The sequence below is a fragment of the Pithys albifrons genome, chromosome 10 (genome assembly GCF_047495875.1).
Source record: "Pithys albifrons albifrons isolate INPA30051 chromosome 10, PitAlb_v1, whole genome shotgun sequence".
NCBI lineage: Eukaryota > Metazoa > Chordata > Aves > Passeriformes > Thamnophilidae > Pithys > Pithys albifrons.
The window spans coordinates 21,705,542-21,726,390 of NC_092467.1; the positions used below are offsets into that span (position 1 = coordinate 21,705,542).

The window sequence follows — 20,849 nt, forward strand, 5'->3', positions numbered from 1 at the left end:
CTGAAATTCAGAATGTGACTTTTAAATCTATTAACCAAAGTATGTTAAAAGCAGTATGGAGTAAGTGTTGGAGCACAAAAATTAGTCTTTTTTGGGCATTCAGATTTTTATTTCTTGTTTATCCAGTGTCTAACAGTAAATTATAACTATAAATGTATAATATCTGGTTATTAATCATATTTATATTCCAGTGAATTTTTATTTTCTCATTTGGTCTGTTTACTGATGAAGAACAGTAGCTGTATAAAATCTGAGTTGTGACTCTAAAATTAGAACACTCCATAGGACAAATAGTCCTGGTTCTTTTCCCTAGGTAGATCATGATGCTAGTTAGAAGAAATGTCTGAGATTTAAAGCTTTGAGTAGCAGTGACAAGGTGCAGGTAGGGATCTAAGAAAAATGTAAATCTTTCTATTTCTTCTTGGTCAACACTGACCTTGCCTGACCTTGCCTCAAGAATTTACTCATCTAGGAATTAGGCTACTGTAATTCTATTTGATGCTGTTCTGGTTCTTACACTGCTTCCATCTGCATAGTATTTCAGTGTCTTCAAGGTTCAGCGTTATAAGCAGCAGGCTGAAAGCTATTTTCTTTCTTTTTTCCTCCTTCTGTAGGGAAACAGAATTCAAAATTGCACTATTTTCTGTTATGTGAAAATGTCCTGTTTCTTTGTCCTGTAGCAGACAGTAATACATTGTTCACATGCCATATTGTCATTTTCATACCCATCATAAACTTCTGCTTTCTTCAAGAAGAAAAGAGGATATCTGAGGTGAACTTATCTTTAGAACGCTCAAGAAACAGAGTTAAAAAGTAGAAGGAACTTCAATAGGAAAAAAATCTTCTATTTCACAGGTCCTGTCATAGAAATGCAATTCTATCCAGATGCCCCACAAGATTTATCTACAAAGGCACATTTTTTCCTGAAGAGCTAAGTATGCTTTTTATAGGAGGAGCATTTGTAAACACACTTCCTCAACAATAAAGAAAAACTTCCAAGAATTCCAGTCCACTCATCCTTAAGAACAGAATCAATCAAAATCCCCAAACAGGAAACATACTCTCTGGAGAAGATAATGTAATAATTCCCTGGGATTTTCATTTAGAAATTCAGAAAGATGCTGAAGTTTGTAATTAAGGCTACTAATATCAATAGGTGACTTTGCAATTAAGGATGCTTCGCCCCATCATGAGTCTGATCAGCACACACAATTAGTCACGCTTGCTATGAGGAGAACATACCAATGTGAACTACACAGGTTACTTAGGTTATCAAGAGAAACAAAATAGGCCATCTGTGCTGCCATGGTACCATATGTGGTACCAAGTTCTGTGCATTATTAAAACCAGACAGTCTGTAATTTAGAACATGTCAATAATTCAACTTTTGTCAACTGCTCAATGCATTTGTTGTCTTCATTAAGCACTTAAATAACCATGGTTTTAACCTAAGACATAATTTCACTTCTCTAGCCTATCTTAAAGCAACAGGTGTAAGAAACCAAGTATAACCACAACAATTAAGGTTTCAGAGATATACACTAAAGGACTTACTGTGATGATTAACCCCTTTTCCTGGAAATATTTAACCAATGGGACAGCATTCTGCTTGAAATTCATTAGTCTTCTTTGAGTGGCTTTCAGGTTATCATCAGGTCTCCCTTGCTGTTCCGCACGCTTCAGTAACCTTTCTTTCAGCCTTTGACTGGAACATGCCAGAAACACCACCAAGTCTGGGGTACAGATCTGTGGAAAGAGCAATTCAAGAAGTCTGATTAAGTTGACTATAGGACTACAGGACTCAGCAATTCCTTTATTATGTGAGGCACAGATATAGTACATTTTTGTAAGTTGGAACTTGATGAAGCCATTTGTTTTCTGCTGGTTTTTCTTTCTTTTTATATTAAAGGAAATTTGTCGGCTTAAGGAGGGACTTGTTGATCTTATGTGGAAGTTAGTCAATTTGTTTCACCTGAAATGCTGAGATAAAAATCTTCTTTAGAAGTTTTGGTTACTCATGCTATCAAACAGTTAAAGAAGGGATATCTCTGGTGCTTGACGGAGGGAAAGTAATGATAGTTCCACTTACTTAGGAATACTGCTAAATGTTCATAGGCAATCTTTGGACATCACTAATTTTTAGTACATATGGTGGAAAAAACAAAAGTCAAAAAATCATTTACGTTGAAAAAGACCTTTATGATGTCCAAGCATTAACCCAGCACTGGCAAATTCTCATTAAAATACGTCCCTAAGTGCCAGATCTACATGTCTTTTAAATATCCCCAGGGATGGTGACTCTGCTATTTACCTGTTTCAAGACTTGACAACCCTTTCCATAAAGAAATTTTTCCTACTATTCAACCTAAACCTCCCCTGGTGCAACCTGAGGCTGTTTCATCTTACCCTAAAGTCACTCAGACACTTGAAATCACAGGATTCTAAAAATGGGGTTACAAGTATATACTAACCATATTTGTAAGATCTGATTTTGTTCTTTCTTCTACCTGGTTGCTGCAAATAAATTTACCTCTTTTTGAGGATTCCACTGGCTTAATGTTGCCTTTTAAAACACACTAGAATTCTCTGTAAGAAGGATTTTAAATAAAACCAAACTGTTCAAGTTTTTATTGATTACAGATTAGAAAGGGTCTATTTGCTCTCACATACAAGGACAAAGTCATTTCTGCTGTCTTTACTTACCTGAACAAAAAAGTTCATACTTGAAATTTAACTAATGTAAAAACATCAGCTTCCTATTCTAGAAATGACATAATTTAGTTACATTGTAAATGATGCTAAAATAACATTTTTCTCTTGACGTTTTCTATCTACAGAATAATTTTGTCTTTCTTCAGTTTGATACAATGTAAATTTTATAGTCAAATTTGAGCTATACAAAAGTAACACTAAAACATCTACATGTATTCTACTACTGTGTAAAGAATAAGGGATTTACATAGTTTTGTTAATGGTATAGTTGTTACTAATACATTGCTATCGAGGGCCAGAAAAAAACAGTTAAACTTCTGAATACTCTCTATACCTAGATCCTCTACCCAAGGATGTTAAATTGCATAAAGAATGCCATATTTTTAATCTGAATAGTTGAAACTTCCCAGGTGGACAATCTAAAAAATTAATAACCAAGGTGTTTTGTTTTTTTTTTTAAATCCTGTTTAGCTGGGTTTCTGTCTTTTGAAGAAATACAACAAGAAGTACAGTCTGGTCTTTTTTACTGTCAGACTAAGCAGGAAAAGGTTCTTAGGAAGTCACAAGAAACAAGTACAGCTTTTCCAGCGTGGGGTGATGGTCATTAGCCTTTACAAATGAGGTCACTGACAGAGCAGCATATGGATATGAGGAAGCAAAAAGTGGTGAAAAAGCAGAGCCATTTTCAAACAATAAAGGATAGTCTGAAAAGCAGCACTAGCCAGAAGGATGGTGATCTCTTTATCATTACAGAAAATTAAATAGGATTTTAAAGAAAATGAAATTATTTTTTACACACATTGTAGATGATTGGAGACATGACCACACAAACTACAAAAATATTAGTTCTGGTAATTACTTCTGAGTATCTATTCGATTTTGAAAGAATTAACCTTATAATCTATTTTTTTTAAATAACTGCCTGTTGGAGAGAAGCTCTCTGCTACCTCTAACACACATACCTCAATTTCAACAAAACCAGAGTAATTTTTCCTTCCCTTTTCAGACTATTGTAGATACATAACTGACAGAGTTATTCTGTCCTTTCACAGAGGAATTAAGTATGACAGTTAATTTTACTACCACATAGTAGCTTTAAGGCACATAATTATTCACATGAAAGACTATGGAAGTAAGTTTCTATGTTAGACTTTAGTGCAATATGGGCAATATTAGAAGTAGCTCTGTTAAGTTAAAGTTGCTTCACTACTATTAGAAGAATAATGAGGAGTTTGGGAATTCAAAAAACATACAGTTGTAAAAAACCCGAACTATGACACAGATAGATTCTGAAAGAAAATGCTACAGATTTCAAAGTATATTAGGTCATGGAACAGTCTCATGAATGGGAATGGCTGATGCACCTTACAGCAGACTGAGCACAGACACATCTCAAGTCCCAGTGTGAATATCCAACTGATTGAAGCTTCCTAAAGCACATTATACGGGGATTCAGAAATTATACCTGTAAATCAGAGATCTAGCAAAGTGAAGGACAAAAGAAGTTTATACAAAGTGAGTAGTTTTATTTAATATTTACATTTCTGTAAATCCTAATAATAGTGGCAGAAAGATGCTCCAGATGCTCCATGCTGTATCGGGGCTTCTTACTTTCAACACTCACTCCTAAATATCTTCAGGACTACATCTACTCAGTCTGTGAACTCATACCGGACCTCCTTAAGTGTAGGACTGAAGCTTTTGTGTATCACAAGACTTCACGTATAGCATCAAATCTTACAGACAGTCCTTACAATACGCAGAAATGAAATTATTAGCCCTAAAGGAAGAAGAGACAGGAAACCAAAAGAGGGTCTCCTGTTTCACACAAACATGAGAGTGCAGCTTTCCACAATCACGTCTCTGAAGAAACTGTGGCTGAGTAAGTGCAGCCCCACAGGAGGGGAAGGACCTGAATGTCTTGGCTGTAGGTTCTTATCTGCTTTTAGTTCCCACAAACCGCACTGGCAGCAGTCGCTTCATGTTTAAGAAAACAGGAAAACATTCCCTGGGTTTAATTTCTTTTTTTTTTTTCCTAATTGTAAAATGAGGATAATAACAAGGTATAGCTTGGACAATTAATTAATTAGGTTTAATTATTTCTTTTTCCTTTTAAAAATGGAAAATTCTCTACAGGACCCGCGTACTGTTCTTAATTTTTTTACAAGTAACAGCAACAATACAAAAGACACTATCAGAATGCCAAGAACTAAGACTACTTTTTTCTTACACTGTGGGTTTTGTAATTTGAAATATATTTCACTCACAGAAAAAAAAATCAAAGAAAACAGTATTTTAAAATTCTCAGTTCAAGAAGTCTAGTTTCAAATGAAGTACTGCCTGAAAAATTTTCTGAAGTGTAAAAAATAAAAAAAAAGAAAAAAGTTATTCAAGCACCTTTGAGGTAGGAATACAGTGCAGATTCTGATTATGTGATGTCCCTATGAATTCATCTTTTACCATCAGAATATGCATCTTTATCATTAGGAATTAGTTGAAAACCATTTAATAAACACAAGATGAACATACAGACCTAACAGCACTTAATATATTCCTCTCACATGCTTTTACAACCTTCAGGATGCACCTTTGAAGTGCTATTGATATTTCACTCCTGCTTTCATGAGCCTCCTCTTCCACTTACCTCAACTGTACCTGTCTGCAAGACATGCTTACAAATACTTTTAGCTGGAATGCAAGAGGCTAGTGGGAATATATGGACATCTGGGATTACTTGCCTAGAAACACAACTATTCTCCTATGTAAATGAGTACAAATTGCTTTTTTTCTAACAAAGAAAAGGGTTTTATGACTCATTTGAAAAGAAACTTATTTTTCAAACTCAGAACTGTGTTGTTGAGTTTTACGGCTAGGGAATAAGTTTTATTCTGAGACTCCTCTTACAGAAAAGGTGTATAGAACCAAGACAGAGAGAAGAACTGGATTCCTTCATGCTGATTTCCCATAGTATGGTCATCTTATGCTGAAGGCAGAGGGTTTTATTTGTGTCCAGAAATGCAACTGAGGTAGGACTGTGAGGCTTAAAGAAGTGAATTTGACTACTTACTAACTGGAACTCAGCAGAAGGGAGAATCTTTGCCTATGGGAACAGACAGGTTTCTCGTTATTCATTTTAAATGAGAGGAAAAGCATATGGTATCAACTCAGAATAAAACTGGTGGGTACATCCTCTCATTTTTTAGAATAGTATTTACTAGCAAGTAAATCCTACTCTCTTTGGGTCTGAATTTCCTTCCTAAACTGGAACCAGGAGTAAATTGAGAGTAATTCTATGCTAGTTAGTGTTATTGACATTAAGCAGTATAAGTGGAGATATGCTTTCTTTTCTCTGGGGATATTTTCTACATCTCCTCTTGTTAGTGAGATTAGCGTGGTTGTTTGCTAGAAATTAGATGATTATGCTCTCCCTCATTAGTCCTCATTAGGCAAAAGATGAAAATGCTCTGTTTCTCAATTCCTGGCATGTTCTACTAGACATTCCTGAGACAACCGACAGCTCATGACCAATTGCCATTAATGTAACAGGGCAGTTTATTCTTATTGATGGTTTACTAGCAAGCTAGCTTACATCTGTTGTATGTGTGTTCTCCCTTCTAATAACTGCTTTACTTTCTATAATTCCATCTCTGCTGGGTTACTAGACTGCATAGTTTTTTCTTGTTTTAGCAAAGCAAAATAATGAATCGTATTGCCAAAGAATTAATCCTGCTGATAGAATTTTTTTCCGGTAACTGCTTTTGAACCATTGACACTGCCCGAGAAAAAAGTTTCCAGCAACTCACCCAGAGTATGCAATTAAACCCCCTTATTGAGGGAGATTGAGAGACACTGGTGCCTTTAGGGAGAACTGATTCAGATTTTCACCTGTGTAGAGCAGCTAACTGATAAAAATCCCCATCTGTAAACACTAATGCTAATGATAGAGAGAAAGGTCTGAGCAGACCTCTCCATCAGGCACTCCGACCAGCAATGGATGAGCCTTTCTTCACCTAGTCTGGCTAGCAAAGAAGAGCTCTGCTCCAGAAAAACAGGAAACCTGAGGTTTAGGGTCTCTTACCCAAGCAGAAAATTGAACCACTGCTTGTCTTTCTCTCAAGAGTGCTCTAGCTTCTAGAAGACAGATAATGATAAGAACATTCCACAGGCTCCCTGGTCAGGCTTGGCTTTAAGACAGCAATGTAAAACTCACAGGGTCAAAGGCAGTGAACAAGAGGAATCACAGCAAAGCCGACCTGATGTAGTGGTCCTCCCACTCCTCATACAGATCACAGTCAGTAGGTGATGGTACCTGGATCAGTGAGGTGGAGATTCAGGAGAAGGGAGATAGAAGTTGAGGAGGAGATGAAATGAAGACACATTGGCCATGATACAGAAAAAATACCTTTACCAGAATGACAACCTATTGCAAAGAACAGATTCTTTCCCCCTAAGAAGATTCATAACAAGGTTGGACTTGTTTCCCTGGTAGTTCTGGTGCCCACACTCTTGGCCAGTGCCAGCAGGTTTCCTGTGAGAAGCTCTTGGCAGAGCTCGAGCTTGAGTCAGACCACCAGGATGGTCCACAAACACGTGTCCTAAACTTGGAGGGGACTGCAGGCAGCATTTCTGCTTGCAGATTTAAGTATCAGCCTTGAAGGGACAGTACTGCTGTCCTCAGCCTGTGAAAGTACAAAGTCAGTTTGTCTCAGCATCCTGTGCTGTGCCACCTACACAGTTCCACTTTATCATAATTATTCTCATAATAATTTTCATACGGAATATATCTGTGAGTTAAAAATTAACTCAAATTACAGCCAAGATGACTAGTTATCTTTTGTAGGGGTAGTGCATTTATGAACATTTTTAAGGGGATTTTAAACAAAAAAATCAGATAAAATTTACATCCTCTATTATTTAAATTAATATTTTACCAAATATAGTCTTATTAACCAGGCCATACATGACAAAAATATTATTTTGGATAACTTCTACCAAAATAGTTTTTCTCTCTTATCAAATAATTAAATTATATATTCATTAATGAATAGCCACTCATTCTAATACCCATTCTAGATTTATGTCACTACTAAAACATTACTATTAATATATTTTAAGCAAACTACAGATGTACTTACTCTTTTGAAACTAAAAAGGTTAATATTGGAGAAGGAATTACTAAAATTGGAAGGAAAGTTACATACATGAATGACTGAAAGTGGGGGGGGGGGGAATAAAACAAAGCAAAACAGTAAATGAAATTAACCGTAAAATACAGTTAATTGTTTCTCTTGGGAAGGGCAAAAACCATGTGAGAAATTACACAGAAAACCAAATTGCAGTTTCTTCACAAATCATTTGAGTTCAATACACCTGTCAGAGGCATTTCATTACAGCATTACTGGAGAGGAAATTATTTAGCATGCTGTAGCAGACTAGGACTGTAGGTGACTTGCTGCATTTTAAGCTGACACATTAATGGTAAATAAACCATTTTTTCCTTGGCATTTTTAAATGTGTCCTTGAAATCTAAACAAGTTTCTACTACTTGCACTCAGCAGAGATCATGGATAGCTCAGAAATTTGTGATTTAGGATAGCTTTATGCCTAGGCTCAAACTATATACATCAGTATTAAATCTGCATTGCTATGTAGAAGGATTTCAAAATGATCAAAAGGCAGAAATTATCATATATTTAAAACAAATATATAAACTGGAAGTTCTATTTGATTTTAAGACATTAAAATTCAAATGTTTTTGTTATTTCTCCACAACTATGACTGCTTGGAACTTCAGGGCTGTATTAAAAGTACACCTATCAAAAGTGTTGGCACTATTGACTCTGTTCTCTGGAATTAAGAAATGAGAGGGTAAGAACCTGGCAACAATCTAAGACCTTCAGTGAGAGAATTTACTTATTAAACTGAATTTTCGAAGAGAAAAATATAAGCCTTGTTTCAGCTTGGATAAAAAGTCCCAGGAAAACTGACAGAAAACTCAAGAGAATCCTGCAGTGCTCATGGCTGAGTTCTCACAGGCCACACTAAGGCTGCAAAGCTGAGTATTAAGAAATGAAGCTGGTGTAAAAAGTGACCAGAATGGCCAATGTGGTGCTGGTTGGCAAGTACTGCTGAAAATCTGAAAACATCACTGATGCCATCTTAAAGCCTTCCTCCCCACTCAAAAGATATGGATGACAGGAACAGTGGTATTGACAAAACTCAGTAAAAAAGAAGGCGGAAAAAAAGTGCAAATTCAAATTTAAAATTCCTGTAATGTGTAAAGTGCTCTCTAATGCTCTTATTCCAAATTGACATTATTGTTTGGAAGCAGTGTTGTTACTTCTGGTTTCTAGATCTGAGCAGAAAGAGAAATACTGTGAGCGCTGCAAATGAGTCGTTGCTTTATCTTAAGCACTTCAGTCACTGAGATGCAACATGTTTGAATACAATTCTGCCTAGCAACATGTTGAGAACTTACTGTCCACACAAGAGTCTGGCAACATAATAAGGAAGAAATTATCATCTTTTAGCTATACTTACACTAGCATAAGTTGGTTTGCTTTGACTAGTTTACTAAATGTAACGTTTTTTTCCCAGAGAGAAGTTCAGCTTCTGGATTAGTCGAAGGGATAAAAGTGTGCTGGTAGTAGCAAGGGCAATTACAAGCGAAGTTTAACAAGCAGTCATTATCATCATGTATTTCTGTAACAAAATGTTATGTAGGACAGGTATTGAACTGGAGTTCAGACATGTATGTAACTATTTGAATTTTCCTGAAAATGAAGAGGTTATAAAAGCTCAAATATTGTGAACTCTTAGTAACAGCTATGTGAGCCATAAACTGAAAGAATTAATTTAGCATAAATAATTTTTTACATTAAAGACGACTGCCAAGAAAGCACAGTTAGATTTTACATGTGCTTAGCTGTCCTTTTCCTTTTCTGCTGTAATACAGTAAACCACTTCCAATACGATTTAGTTTATCTTTACAATAACTGAGCACAGTTCTTACTGGTGAAAGCCATATAATAATATATACAACAAACATTCAGTAAACAGTGGTCAGGGAACTATAGTGTTAATGGCTGGGAGCAAGACAGATTTTATGCCCTTTGTACCTTGCCTTTCAGCTGCTCACCACCTACTTTCCACAAGAGCCACTGGTGGAGAATGGGAAGGTGACATGATTTAGACCAAAAACTGTACATGCTCTCTCCTGGCTCACCATTTACTGACCAGGTCACACTTAGTGAGGCCAACTCACATCTAGTCCATGTTTTGACTTCCTGTCTCTTTATGATACATTGGGTCCAGATGCTTTCTCACGCAGGAACAACACACATGTACCAAAACACTATGGACTCCTTAGGATCAATAACAACCAGACATGCTTTCTTGAACTATAATGATGTCAGGGTTTTGTAGCCTGTTTTGTTTATATTCTTCTAATTTTCCTCACATTTGTTTAATCTCTGTTCCAGCCTTACCTACTCTCTCAATGTCTTGTATTGTTCATCTCTATTTTTATTCAGTTTAGTAACTTTCCCTTCATATTCTCCTCCCCTCCCCAGTTTATTTTAAGTATTACTACATATACTCTTGGAGTTTATTTGTGTAAGCCATGGCAAAGAATTTTTATGTGTCAAACAAATTTCTCTGCTGTTTTCAGGCACATAAACATGCAATGGTCTCAAAGGGACCATGTGTAAGAATAAGTATTCACTCATGACAAACTAGTGGTAATAATCCAAATTAGCTCTTATTCAGAAATTTTCATCAACAGATCTCAATGTTCTACAGGGGATGTCTCTTTAAGCATAAGGCACATGTATGCTTTAACCATTTGCATTTTCTGGGATTTCACCATTTTCTTCAAAGGATGTTCCATTCCTTAATAGACTCAATTAAAATTGTCTTATTTTTTAATCAAAATTTTCTTTGCTGAAATTTCAACTAATTATTTCTCATCTTGTCACTTGTGGCTAATAAGAACAATTCTGTTCTGTGCTTCTATACACTGCTAGAAAGAAAGCTATAACATTTCTAAGCTGTGGAAAACCCCCAGCATCTCTAATTGCAGACCTACACAAATTAACACAACAGTTAATTACTGGATTCTCCACAATTCAATTGCACTTCCCATTGAGGAATCTCTGAGTGCCTTGAAAATGCTTAATATAAATAACCTGACATACCATGGGTTACCAACAGCTTCATCCTAAGAAGGAAGATGAGAACCACAACTGCTGAGAGTCCCCTTTCCTTACCACAAGGCCTTCCTACTCCTGTGTGTAGCATTAAGGCTTACTAAACAGCGAATTTTAAAGAAACAACAGATATATTTTATTTCTTTAAAATATAAATCCAAGATGAAACACTGAGTGTATCTCACTGGAGATATTGATATAGAAATAGATGTTCCATATTGAAATATGTATATCCCTTGTAGATTTATTTCCATGGCCTTAAATATGCTCATGTAACAGATCAGCTGCAATGAAAGATGAAGTAGAGGAGCCTAAATAGATAAAATTTTCCTTCCTATGCTCCTATAAAAGGTTTACGATTCCTTCTTTCCTGTATTTTTTTTAGAACAGATAACAGTGAAAGGTGTCCCTGTATGAAGTGCTCCTGGATTTTTTTAGTGATCTATCTTTCAGGCAGAATCAAACCCTGAGGAATATGATTTAGCAAATCATATTCCTGACTGAAAATGAAGGAACTCTCTGACAATACAGCCAAGTGTTTTTTAACTGGTTTTCCTTTGTGGAAAGAGAATGTGAGCCTAGGATAATTCAAAGCACTTAAATCCTGTCACTTCTTCCAGTTTTACGTCCCCCAGTCTTTCATCAAACACATCATAGCATCAAGAAATGCACGTAAGTCACACTATCACATGTTACACTGGACAAAAAAATTACACAAGGATACGATCATTAACCCTACATTTCTGCTGTTTCACTTATGAAATAAGCAACCTTCTCTTTTGCTAATTATAAGAACATATCACTGGCAGTCATCGTTATTTCCTGTAAGAACTATTTTGCCTGTTTCCTTTAATTTCCTCAATTCAGTCTTTTAAATTTTACCCAGAATAATACCTTATAAAAGCACACTAATGAAATGCCTCATTAGCTGCCTTGTTTTGTTACTTCTGCCTTGGCAATACCACTTGGAACTCGAAGTACAGAAACAGTAGTACACCAGGAATTGTGAAGGACTTTGAAATGCTCTGCATGAGGGCACTCCAAGAATTCAGCTCTGAAACTGCAACCTTTACTTGTGACTGTAACTGTTATGTTAGCAGTGCTTCATGAGAAAATGACATCAACCGTTTGTTTTTCCACTGAATTTAAGTATTTTTAGATGAGTTTAAAATACACACATGCAAACAACATGTGAATACATTTGGAAATACAGTTTTAGCTGACTAAACCTTAGAACTGTAGTCCAGAATAAACAAAATGATGCAATTTTCTAAAAAAAGAGATTAATTTCTGGTTTACAAACACCTGCAAAAGATGGACAGTTTTAACCCTTGTTTTATTCATCTTTTCAGTTCACTGCAATAAACTTGCGATTAAAAGCATTGTGAAGACAGGCATTGCTTTAAGTATGTTTCTTTTAATTTAGCTGAACAAATAGATATGGAAATATGTTTTCCCCCTTTCTAAATCACTAAGATACAAAACATATTCACTGTTAGGTTTCCTGGTTTTGTCTTCATTTTGAGAGGATTTTCATTATAGAGACAAGAGGCTTGAGTTATTGGTTACATTATCACATTTTCTTTTTACAAAATAGTCTGTCTTCACATAGGACATAATACAACATAAAGCAAAAGCATAACCTTTTGCCAACCAGTAATTATGTACCTGCAAAGATTAAAGGAGCACTGCTCTTTCTTGGAATCTGACTGATGATTTCAACAAGCTTAACTGTTGTAGAGATATGTATGTTATTTTAAGAATAAAAACAATTTCTTACTTGGTCCTCAAAGGAGATTGCCTGGGCAACATCTCTGGGAAATCCATCAATCACTATACCCTCTTCATCAGGTATCTGCATTAATCTCTGCTTTATTTCAGTTATGGTTGTTTCCTTTCACAGAGAAAAGAAGTTATTTATTTAATATTGTAAAGGAAGTTTTCTTGGTGGTGCATATTCATACAGCATGTACAGATCCTCAAAAGTGAACACTAACACAGGATACGTTGTACCTGAGGGGCCAGTTCTCCAGTAGTAATTATTTTGGCAATTAGACTCCATTTTCTATTGCTGCTTGTGCTGTGGATCTTCTTCCTTAACAATTCACCAACTGATATGTAGTTAAATCCATAACGTTTTGCTATTTTCAGACTCTGTGTTCCTTTCCCACTTCCTGGGCCACCTATTGTGAATCATAAACAGAGCATTCGATTAACCTTTCATCTGAAGAACCCAATCACATGTGCAATCTTTGCTGTGGGCACCAACTTTCCAATTCTTATTAGAGTAAATTTTGCCACTGCATGACCTGTTACCAGCCACTGGAAATGTGTCTCATCTACCCAATCATAAAGGTAACAGTTTGTAAAATTAAGTTAAAAAAATAGAAAATTTACTTGCAAAACAAAAACAAATACTGTCTTTTAGGCTTGACCTAATTCTAAAACTGTTCCTGGAACAGAGCTTTCCTTGATCTGTATTAGAGAAACAGAAAATGAACTTTTCCTTTCTTGAACTCTCTGAATGCAAAGACAGAGCCAGATAGTCTGAACTATATTCATGTCAGAAAGAATCATACTTAGTTAAATAGAGCCAATTAAATCAATGGACTAGTAATGAAATGAAACTAATAAAATCTGCTTCTAAACATGCTTACATGAGTTTGAGGTTTTCTATTTTTAAAATACAGAAAATTATTAAATAATCAGCTGAGATGTTTCCATAGTGACTTGGTACAAGGACTTTTATTAAACTATGCATACTTCTGGTATGGCTGCTTGAAGCATCTGACAGAGAAGCAATTTGTTAGGTTCAGCTTGCTGGACAACTTGAAGAATAAAGAAATCCTTCAAAATATATAGCACAGGCCAAACAGGTATCAGAATCCCAGAAAGCAGCTACATTGCATTGTAGGGAAAACTGAAGTGAAGGTCAGCTAGACAGCAGAAGCAAGAATGCATGTAAAGCAATCAGACCATATCTGAACTAAAAGAAAATGTTATGATGCGATGAACAGAGATCTGAAATACATTCTGCAAAACCAGGCAATTGTTTTGATAAATGTTTATACACAGAAAAGTGGATGCTACTGAAAAGTATAGCAAAGCAAATCCAGACCAAATATTTTGGTAATAGCTATACACTAAGTAGCCATAGTTTGGGGAATTCTGTGTGACAACATTGAATTTTATTTCAACAGACAGAGAATTAAGATTTATTATTTTCTATGAACTTCAAAAAAATACAGTGACACAGTGAAAGTAAATATGAACATACTGAGCTTCGTGTTAGTAATGATGTAACTCTTTCATATATTATCTGTATTGTTCCCATAAACAGCTTTTTGGCATTTATATAATTAATACAGTTTCAGCCTCAGGATAAGCTCGACAATTATTTCTACACATACAATTATGGCACTCTCTGCATAGCCAGGTTCAAATCTGTGCTCCAGCGTTACTGTCAGAGTGATTTCGGTGCCACCTGCAGTGCCCAGGAGCTCTCTGTGCCCTGACGCTGTGATGTCAGTGCTCCACATGCCCTTTGGAGCTCAGATCAGGACCCATTTGAAGGGAATGCACAGAGAAGCGTGCATATTGCTAATGTGTTCCCATACTCTGCCCACAGTTCAGTTATACCCTTGGGGAAAAAAAGGTTTTATCATTATCCAATTAGTTCAAATAATCCTTCTACAAGCATTTATGTGTATCCTCCAACTAGTCAATAGAGCTACAGATGTTCATAAAACACAAAGCAAGGAAAGAAAACTCTGTCTTAGTACAGTAAGGTCACAAGTGAAAAAAGTTTCTCTTCTTTAAGCAGACTGTGTTAGGTTCTACAGCTATTCTTCCACTTCAGGAGTTCTAGATGATCTAAATGGACATAGTTTTTCCAGCTTGAACTCTTACTTTCATAGCCAGCTTAGCCTCTTTGTTAGAATAAAGGATGTTCCCCTTCTGTAGGTACACAAGCACCTGATACACCAGAAATCATCTCCTCACTGAAGTGGCTATAAAGCACTTCTGCTCCAGTGTCCCTGCCCCCTTTGATGACACCTCAGCCCTCCCCATGGCAAGTGCATTTCACCAAACTTTACAAGTTTGAAACAGACTATATTGCACCCCAGCAACAACAAAAATGCCAGACATGTATAGGTAATGTGTACAAAACTAGAAACAGAAAAACTGACAACAGGGAAAATAGTATTTGTGTTCCAACAGAGATACAAAAGGCGCCAAACGCCCAGAACTGACACTTGGAAAAACATCAGTCCATAAAAGCATAAAATAGCTGAAAAAACTTGTTTGAAACAAGTATGGACTTCACACTCCTGTCAGGGAGAGCTTTGCTTTGCTTTGTTAGGGAGAGAAAAAAATAGTGTAGTTCAGCACTTGTGTTCTTTCAATTTGAATTGCAATCAGAAATAACTAATAAAGTATTTGCTTTAATGTTCATAAACTTCTCACATATTTTGTTTTTCTCAGTCCAAACACATTCCTTTATAGCAAGCTGGGATTATCCATTTACATTCTGAGAGGAAACATTCAGGTAATAAAATAAGGGAAAAGGGAGAGGACAAAATCACTTCCCACAGCACATCATTTATTGAACTATGTATCCATTGCTGACTCTTCGACAAATCACACTGACAAACTGTTCATAAGACAGGAAAATTAAGTCACTTTTGGTTTTTGTTCCTTTCACATATTCTGAGATTATGCATTATTCAAGAAAAGCATGATAATTTTACATACTTCTAGAAGATGTCTAGACTAGGGAACACTTGTTGCATCTAAAATTATATTTGCTACCAGGTCTCAAGTGAAGACTTGTATGTCCAAAACATTTTACTGAAGAAGTTGTTTTAATCTAGTTTTGTCAATGAAAGTTCAAAATTTCAATTTTGCTTATATTGTTGTAAATTTTGAATAAATTCATTTAATAATAAGGTTCCTGAAAATATTTTTACTTTAAAATCTGTCGACTGGATTTAACAAACCATAGGCAGCTGCCTGCAGACAGCACTGTCTTTGATCTAGCCTTAAAACTTTCATCACAAAAGGAAAGTGTATTCTTTTAATATTAAGTAATATTTTTAATAAAGTACACCTAAAAACATACTGAATTAAGGTGCTAATGATACCAGGTAATTAATATTTTAAGATCTCTAAATTCAGGCTGTATCAATAGTAAAAATGTGTTTGTTGAAGTATATTAGGGAGCACATTTTTAAAGAAAATCTATTTTCCCAGTGTTATAATACCTAAGAATCTTAATTTTTCCAGGGATTCAGATGTGTGCTATCCTGGCTGGTTCCATGTGACTTTTCTAAAATGTAGTCATTTACTCACTTTGCACCTTCATAGTTTTACCTTTCACCAGAAGTCTTCTCTGCAAACCCAGAAAACAAACAAAACACCCACCTTTAGAAGTTCTCTTTTGCCCTGGAGCTACCTGGTTCATTATAAGGATGACAGAGTTCATAAAGCAAAGAGGTTGTGAAAAGCTTTATGGAAGCATTAAAAAGATTTGGAGCTTATGCATTAATAAAGAAAAGTTCACCTAATAGGCAAAGCAGAAGACAGGTCTTTAACTTCGTTTCAGTCCCTAACAGTGAATGTACAACCTGAGCTAGATAGATGACTAGTTATCACTAATTAGAGATAAACATGTTGCTTAACTGAATTTTCTGCTGGTATTTTATACAAAATGGAAAACATGAAACACATTTTTTGTGTGCAATATTTGTCTCAAAAAATTAATTGTACACTTTTTGCTTTTTTCTTTTTTATTTGGTATATTAGTTATTCTTTTGTTCTTTCCAGTGTGTGTTTTTATGTGCTTTCTCAATGGAAAGTTGAATTTGGGAGAAATTTTCTTGCTACTGTACAAAAATGGACAGTAGCTGCTATGCTACACAAGGTATTGTGTTTCTATCAGATCACACTGTAAAAGATTCAGAGAAACTCAGTGGGAATATAAACCTGAAATAGCCTCTGTGGAATGTTTACAATGATTCCCTATATAAATGGGAGAGAAGAAAAGCTCTGTAAAATCCATGGTCTGTTCACTACATGCTGGCATTCAAGTATTTTACTTCAAATACACCTGCACTCAGATCCAGAGGTGAAAGCCAATCTCTCTTTATCTCACCTAAATCAAACTATCATTCATCACTCCGCTGCAATTGAACTACATGGATTTCAATGCATTAAGAGCCTTCTGTGGTCACTGAAAAGGAGCCAGTTATTCTCCTTTATGAAAAGGAAGGCTAGCTAATTAATTAGAATGAAAGAAAGGTATGTGCTATTTCTCCATCTAATTGCAGTCTTTATAGTTCAGCAGTGCATAGAGAGATTTGCACGTTGAGATCTGCAATTCTGCAACAAAAGATTAAGAATATTCGAATGCCAAAAACAATTTCACAAATATCTAGAAAAATGCCTAGTTTTCTGTTTTCAGTATACTGCAATATCTCATTTCTGAGAACTGCTGAATGCAGAGCCTAGAGTCCACTCTGTAGTACAGAGAAGATATTTCTTCTCCCTTTTACTATACTACATACTATTCCTTGTTATGGAAGCAATATCTCTCTTTAATATGAATAAAGCTTTATAGACTAAAAATGGAATTGTCCATCACCTGGTACCTGTGCTGTAACTCTTTAAAACTTTCAGAGAATTAAGTCTCTCAGTAAAATTTCTAAAGACAGCTATCCCAGATGATGAGGAAACTAGTCCAAAGAACTTCAGTTCAAAAAGAGAATAAAACATTGATTTAGACTTAAACTGCAGCTATTTTTTAATAACTTATGCTTGTCTGTACGCTCAATCCATCTGGATATATTAACCATTTGTCAAGGTTCTAAATATAGATGACAACAATTCCCTATCAGGTTTTTGAACTGGTATATCCCATACTTTTAACTACCCTTTTTTGTGATCAGTTTTGAGAATATCTACAACAGTGCTACAGTTCAATCTGGAGCATGCTTTGGAAGAGCACTTTGGTTCACATGGTGTTGCTGTCTTGAAATCAGCCAGGTTTAGTTAAGATTAAATCAAACTGGCAGATGTCCTCCAGAAGCAAACCATGAGCTCTCCCTCTCCAGCTGCAAACAGGCATCCAGTCCACAGAACACAACTGCAGGTGCTTGCTATAACCCCTAACATGCTTACAGTTGGCATGCTATATCCTCAGCACTAACAATTTCACACTTTTAATTGGGCTACACAACTTGCTATGGCAGATGGAGAAAAACATATTTAAATTCGTATAGGCATTCAATGTATTTGCAGTACAAATCAAAAGGCAAAGTAACAGACATAAAATCATGTAAAAATGACTGCTTCCATACCTATGACAAGGATAATTTTCGGTCGAGGTCTTGCAGGGTCAAATACATCATATTCCTCAATTAGCTCAGCTGTTTCAGAGAGGTCAGTGTCACTTTCTATGGAAAACTGTTGGATGGGAGGGAGTCTGTCATACCGTCGGTATGGGAAGTTAGAATTTTCAGGCATCACTGTAAAATAGTAAGATAAACTGGAAATTAATGAAATAGACAGAAACCCCAAAATCTGTTGTGTACACAGATTTAAATAAGTACAGCAAATAAAGTATAAATATCTCATAATTTTGCACTGTGTTTGCTGATGCTATTTTAAATATTCCTTGCCACTATTTAGCTGATTTATCAAGTCACAACCACTCAGAGTCAGTTTTCACTGGAGCTGCTTTACAAACTCATCAGTTTTTCTGGGAACATCTGCTCATAGTACCCAGAGTTCATCAGTGGCCTCTGAGAAGAGAAGCTTGGTATTGTGCAGATAACCTGTACTATTAAGCAGGACTCTCTTGGTGATACATGTTGTACACAGAGATAGAGACAGGATTCTTGCTAATTAGATTAATGAAATGCTGGATGGCAAGGAAGAATAACTATGGCAACTGAAAGATTAGCTAATTACTCTTTGTTAACATTACAAATAAAGTAATTACAGGTATTGGTATGACATCTGCTTAGATTTTATGAGATGTACCTCTTTCTAAGAGTTTATAATTTACATTGTATTTAGTAAGTTAGCATATAGCTCCAATATAAACTAGAAAAACCACTTAGTGTAACTGCACTGAAATTGGTATGTATGTCATCCCTAAGAACCAAACACAAATATAAGACTGGTGCACTGATTTAACTCGGTCCCTACCTTTGTAAATGTTTTAAGTAGGATACAAGAAATCTCTCCACTAACGCGGTAAACATTTACACAGCAAACATTCATCATTTGGCTGCAAAGTGATCACAATTTCTTCTTCTGCTTAGCACCCATTATGGGAGGAGAAAAACAAAAGCCAAAATGCAAGAAAACAGAATTCTTGACTCCTTTCTTATGGAAAGTCAGAATGAGGCATGATCCGCTACAAAATAGTTCAGTAGTGGATATAAGACCACATGCAGGACAAGAAATACAATAATTTTATATTTAATACATTACCATTCCTGAAAAAAGACCTCCTGGGTTGTCCTCCATTGAGTGGAGGCAGGGTCTTCTTTTCTGGGCTGACAAAGGTGTCCCATTTCACTTTTTCTGGCCCTCCAAGCTCTTTTACTTTCTGCAAACAGCTTTCCAAATATTCAATTGGGTCATCAGGTTTGTAACACATTAATCCATTCAACAGACTCTGAAACATAAGATCAGAAATTCACACTATAATGGTAGATGCCAGGAAAAAACAGCACCTTTACTTTGTCTTCACTTTCCACAGAGAAATTCCATACTCCTTATATATTCAGACTTTCCATTTCAACCCAATGGATAAAACTGAGGCCTCCAAAAGCTGTATGATTTTGGTTTGCCAATGTCATAAAAATTACTCGGAACAGGGAGCTCATGGCTATGTTTTTATATTTGTTTGGTTACACTGTAATAAAACGTGAAAATAGCAAAAAACCCTCTACATTTTTCTTAGAACTACCACTGCCAAGTACATGCAGAGCAGTGCTCAAGCTAAAGAACCTCAGAAGTTACATTTTCTTTGTGATCTTTGACTTCACTAAAATGTATCTTTTCCTTAAAGACCGGTGCACTCACAAGTATCTCATCCATATTCTTGTCAACACACAAGCAATGAAAAAATGATTTTTAAAAATCATGAGAAATACTCAAATAGCATCTTGAACAGTATTGGGGAAAAAAACCCTAAAACTGCAACCCCAAAATTCAAAGGTGCTTCCTGATTTAATTGGTTAGAAATTCCAAGCCACTAGAAAACTCCTCTCTGCTGTATTCTGCATCCATCGTCCCCACGAGCATTGTGTGTGGAGGAAGGACTGCCAGGCCTTCCTCCGCCGCATGGTAATTGATTTTCCTTGACAAAGTGATACACAAGTCATCATCTCACCTCTCCACAAGACCATTGTATCCAACCTACCCTTAACAATACATGTCTTTCAGGATGACTTCTGTTCCTCTGTTGTCTTCCTAATTTTTGTGTGAATAAACTTGAGAGTTATAGTTGGTATTAGTAGCAAACAGAAATAGCTCCAATTCAGGATTTGCTCAGTTATTATCTACAGTTTATACAATAATTGTTCTTTACATACATTTGAACTTATCAAATAGGATATAATGTCTATGCATTTGTGCCCTTACTGTACTACCTAACTGATCACAGCAACTAGCCATGTATTTTTGCAGAACATATGCACCGATTTTTAAAAATCGCTAGCTCAAGCTTTGAGCCTCTACAGAAAACCAGTTTTGTCTGCATCTCTTTTCTTGTTAAACCATTCACACTCTAACCGTGTTATTGTAACATACGCATGGTCTGTGTCCCGTAATTTTCAAATACACAGGAAAATGTCTAGCTTCAGCACAGACAAGACAAAAAACATGTGTGCCCGTGTGTGTTTTGTATAGACTGCA

The 20,849-nt window shown here is 35.9% G+C and overlaps 1 protein-coding gene across 2 annotated transcripts in view; it reads right to left on the bottom strand.

Moving 5' to 3' along the window:
• AK5 (adenylate kinase 5) overlaps window positions 1-20,849 on the bottom strand; it is an 83,672-nt gene that overhangs the window by 61,933 nt on the left and 890 nt on the right. For both annotated transcript variants that reach the window (XM_071564729.1, XM_071564730.1), the window contains exons 2-6: window positions 19,419-19,605; window positions 18,278-18,445; window positions 12,933-13,102; window positions 12,700-12,813; window positions 1,555-1,746 (exon numbers count right to left, since the gene is read on the bottom strand). In XM_071564729.1, the coding sequence (XP_071420830.1) occupies window positions 1,555-1,746; window positions 12,700-12,813; window positions 12,933-13,102; window positions 18,278-18,445; window positions 19,419-19,605 (831 nt within the window). The remainder of the gene's footprint in view (window positions 1-1,554; window positions 1,747-12,699; window positions 12,814-12,932; window positions 13,103-18,277; window positions 18,446-19,418; window positions 19,606-20,849) is intronic.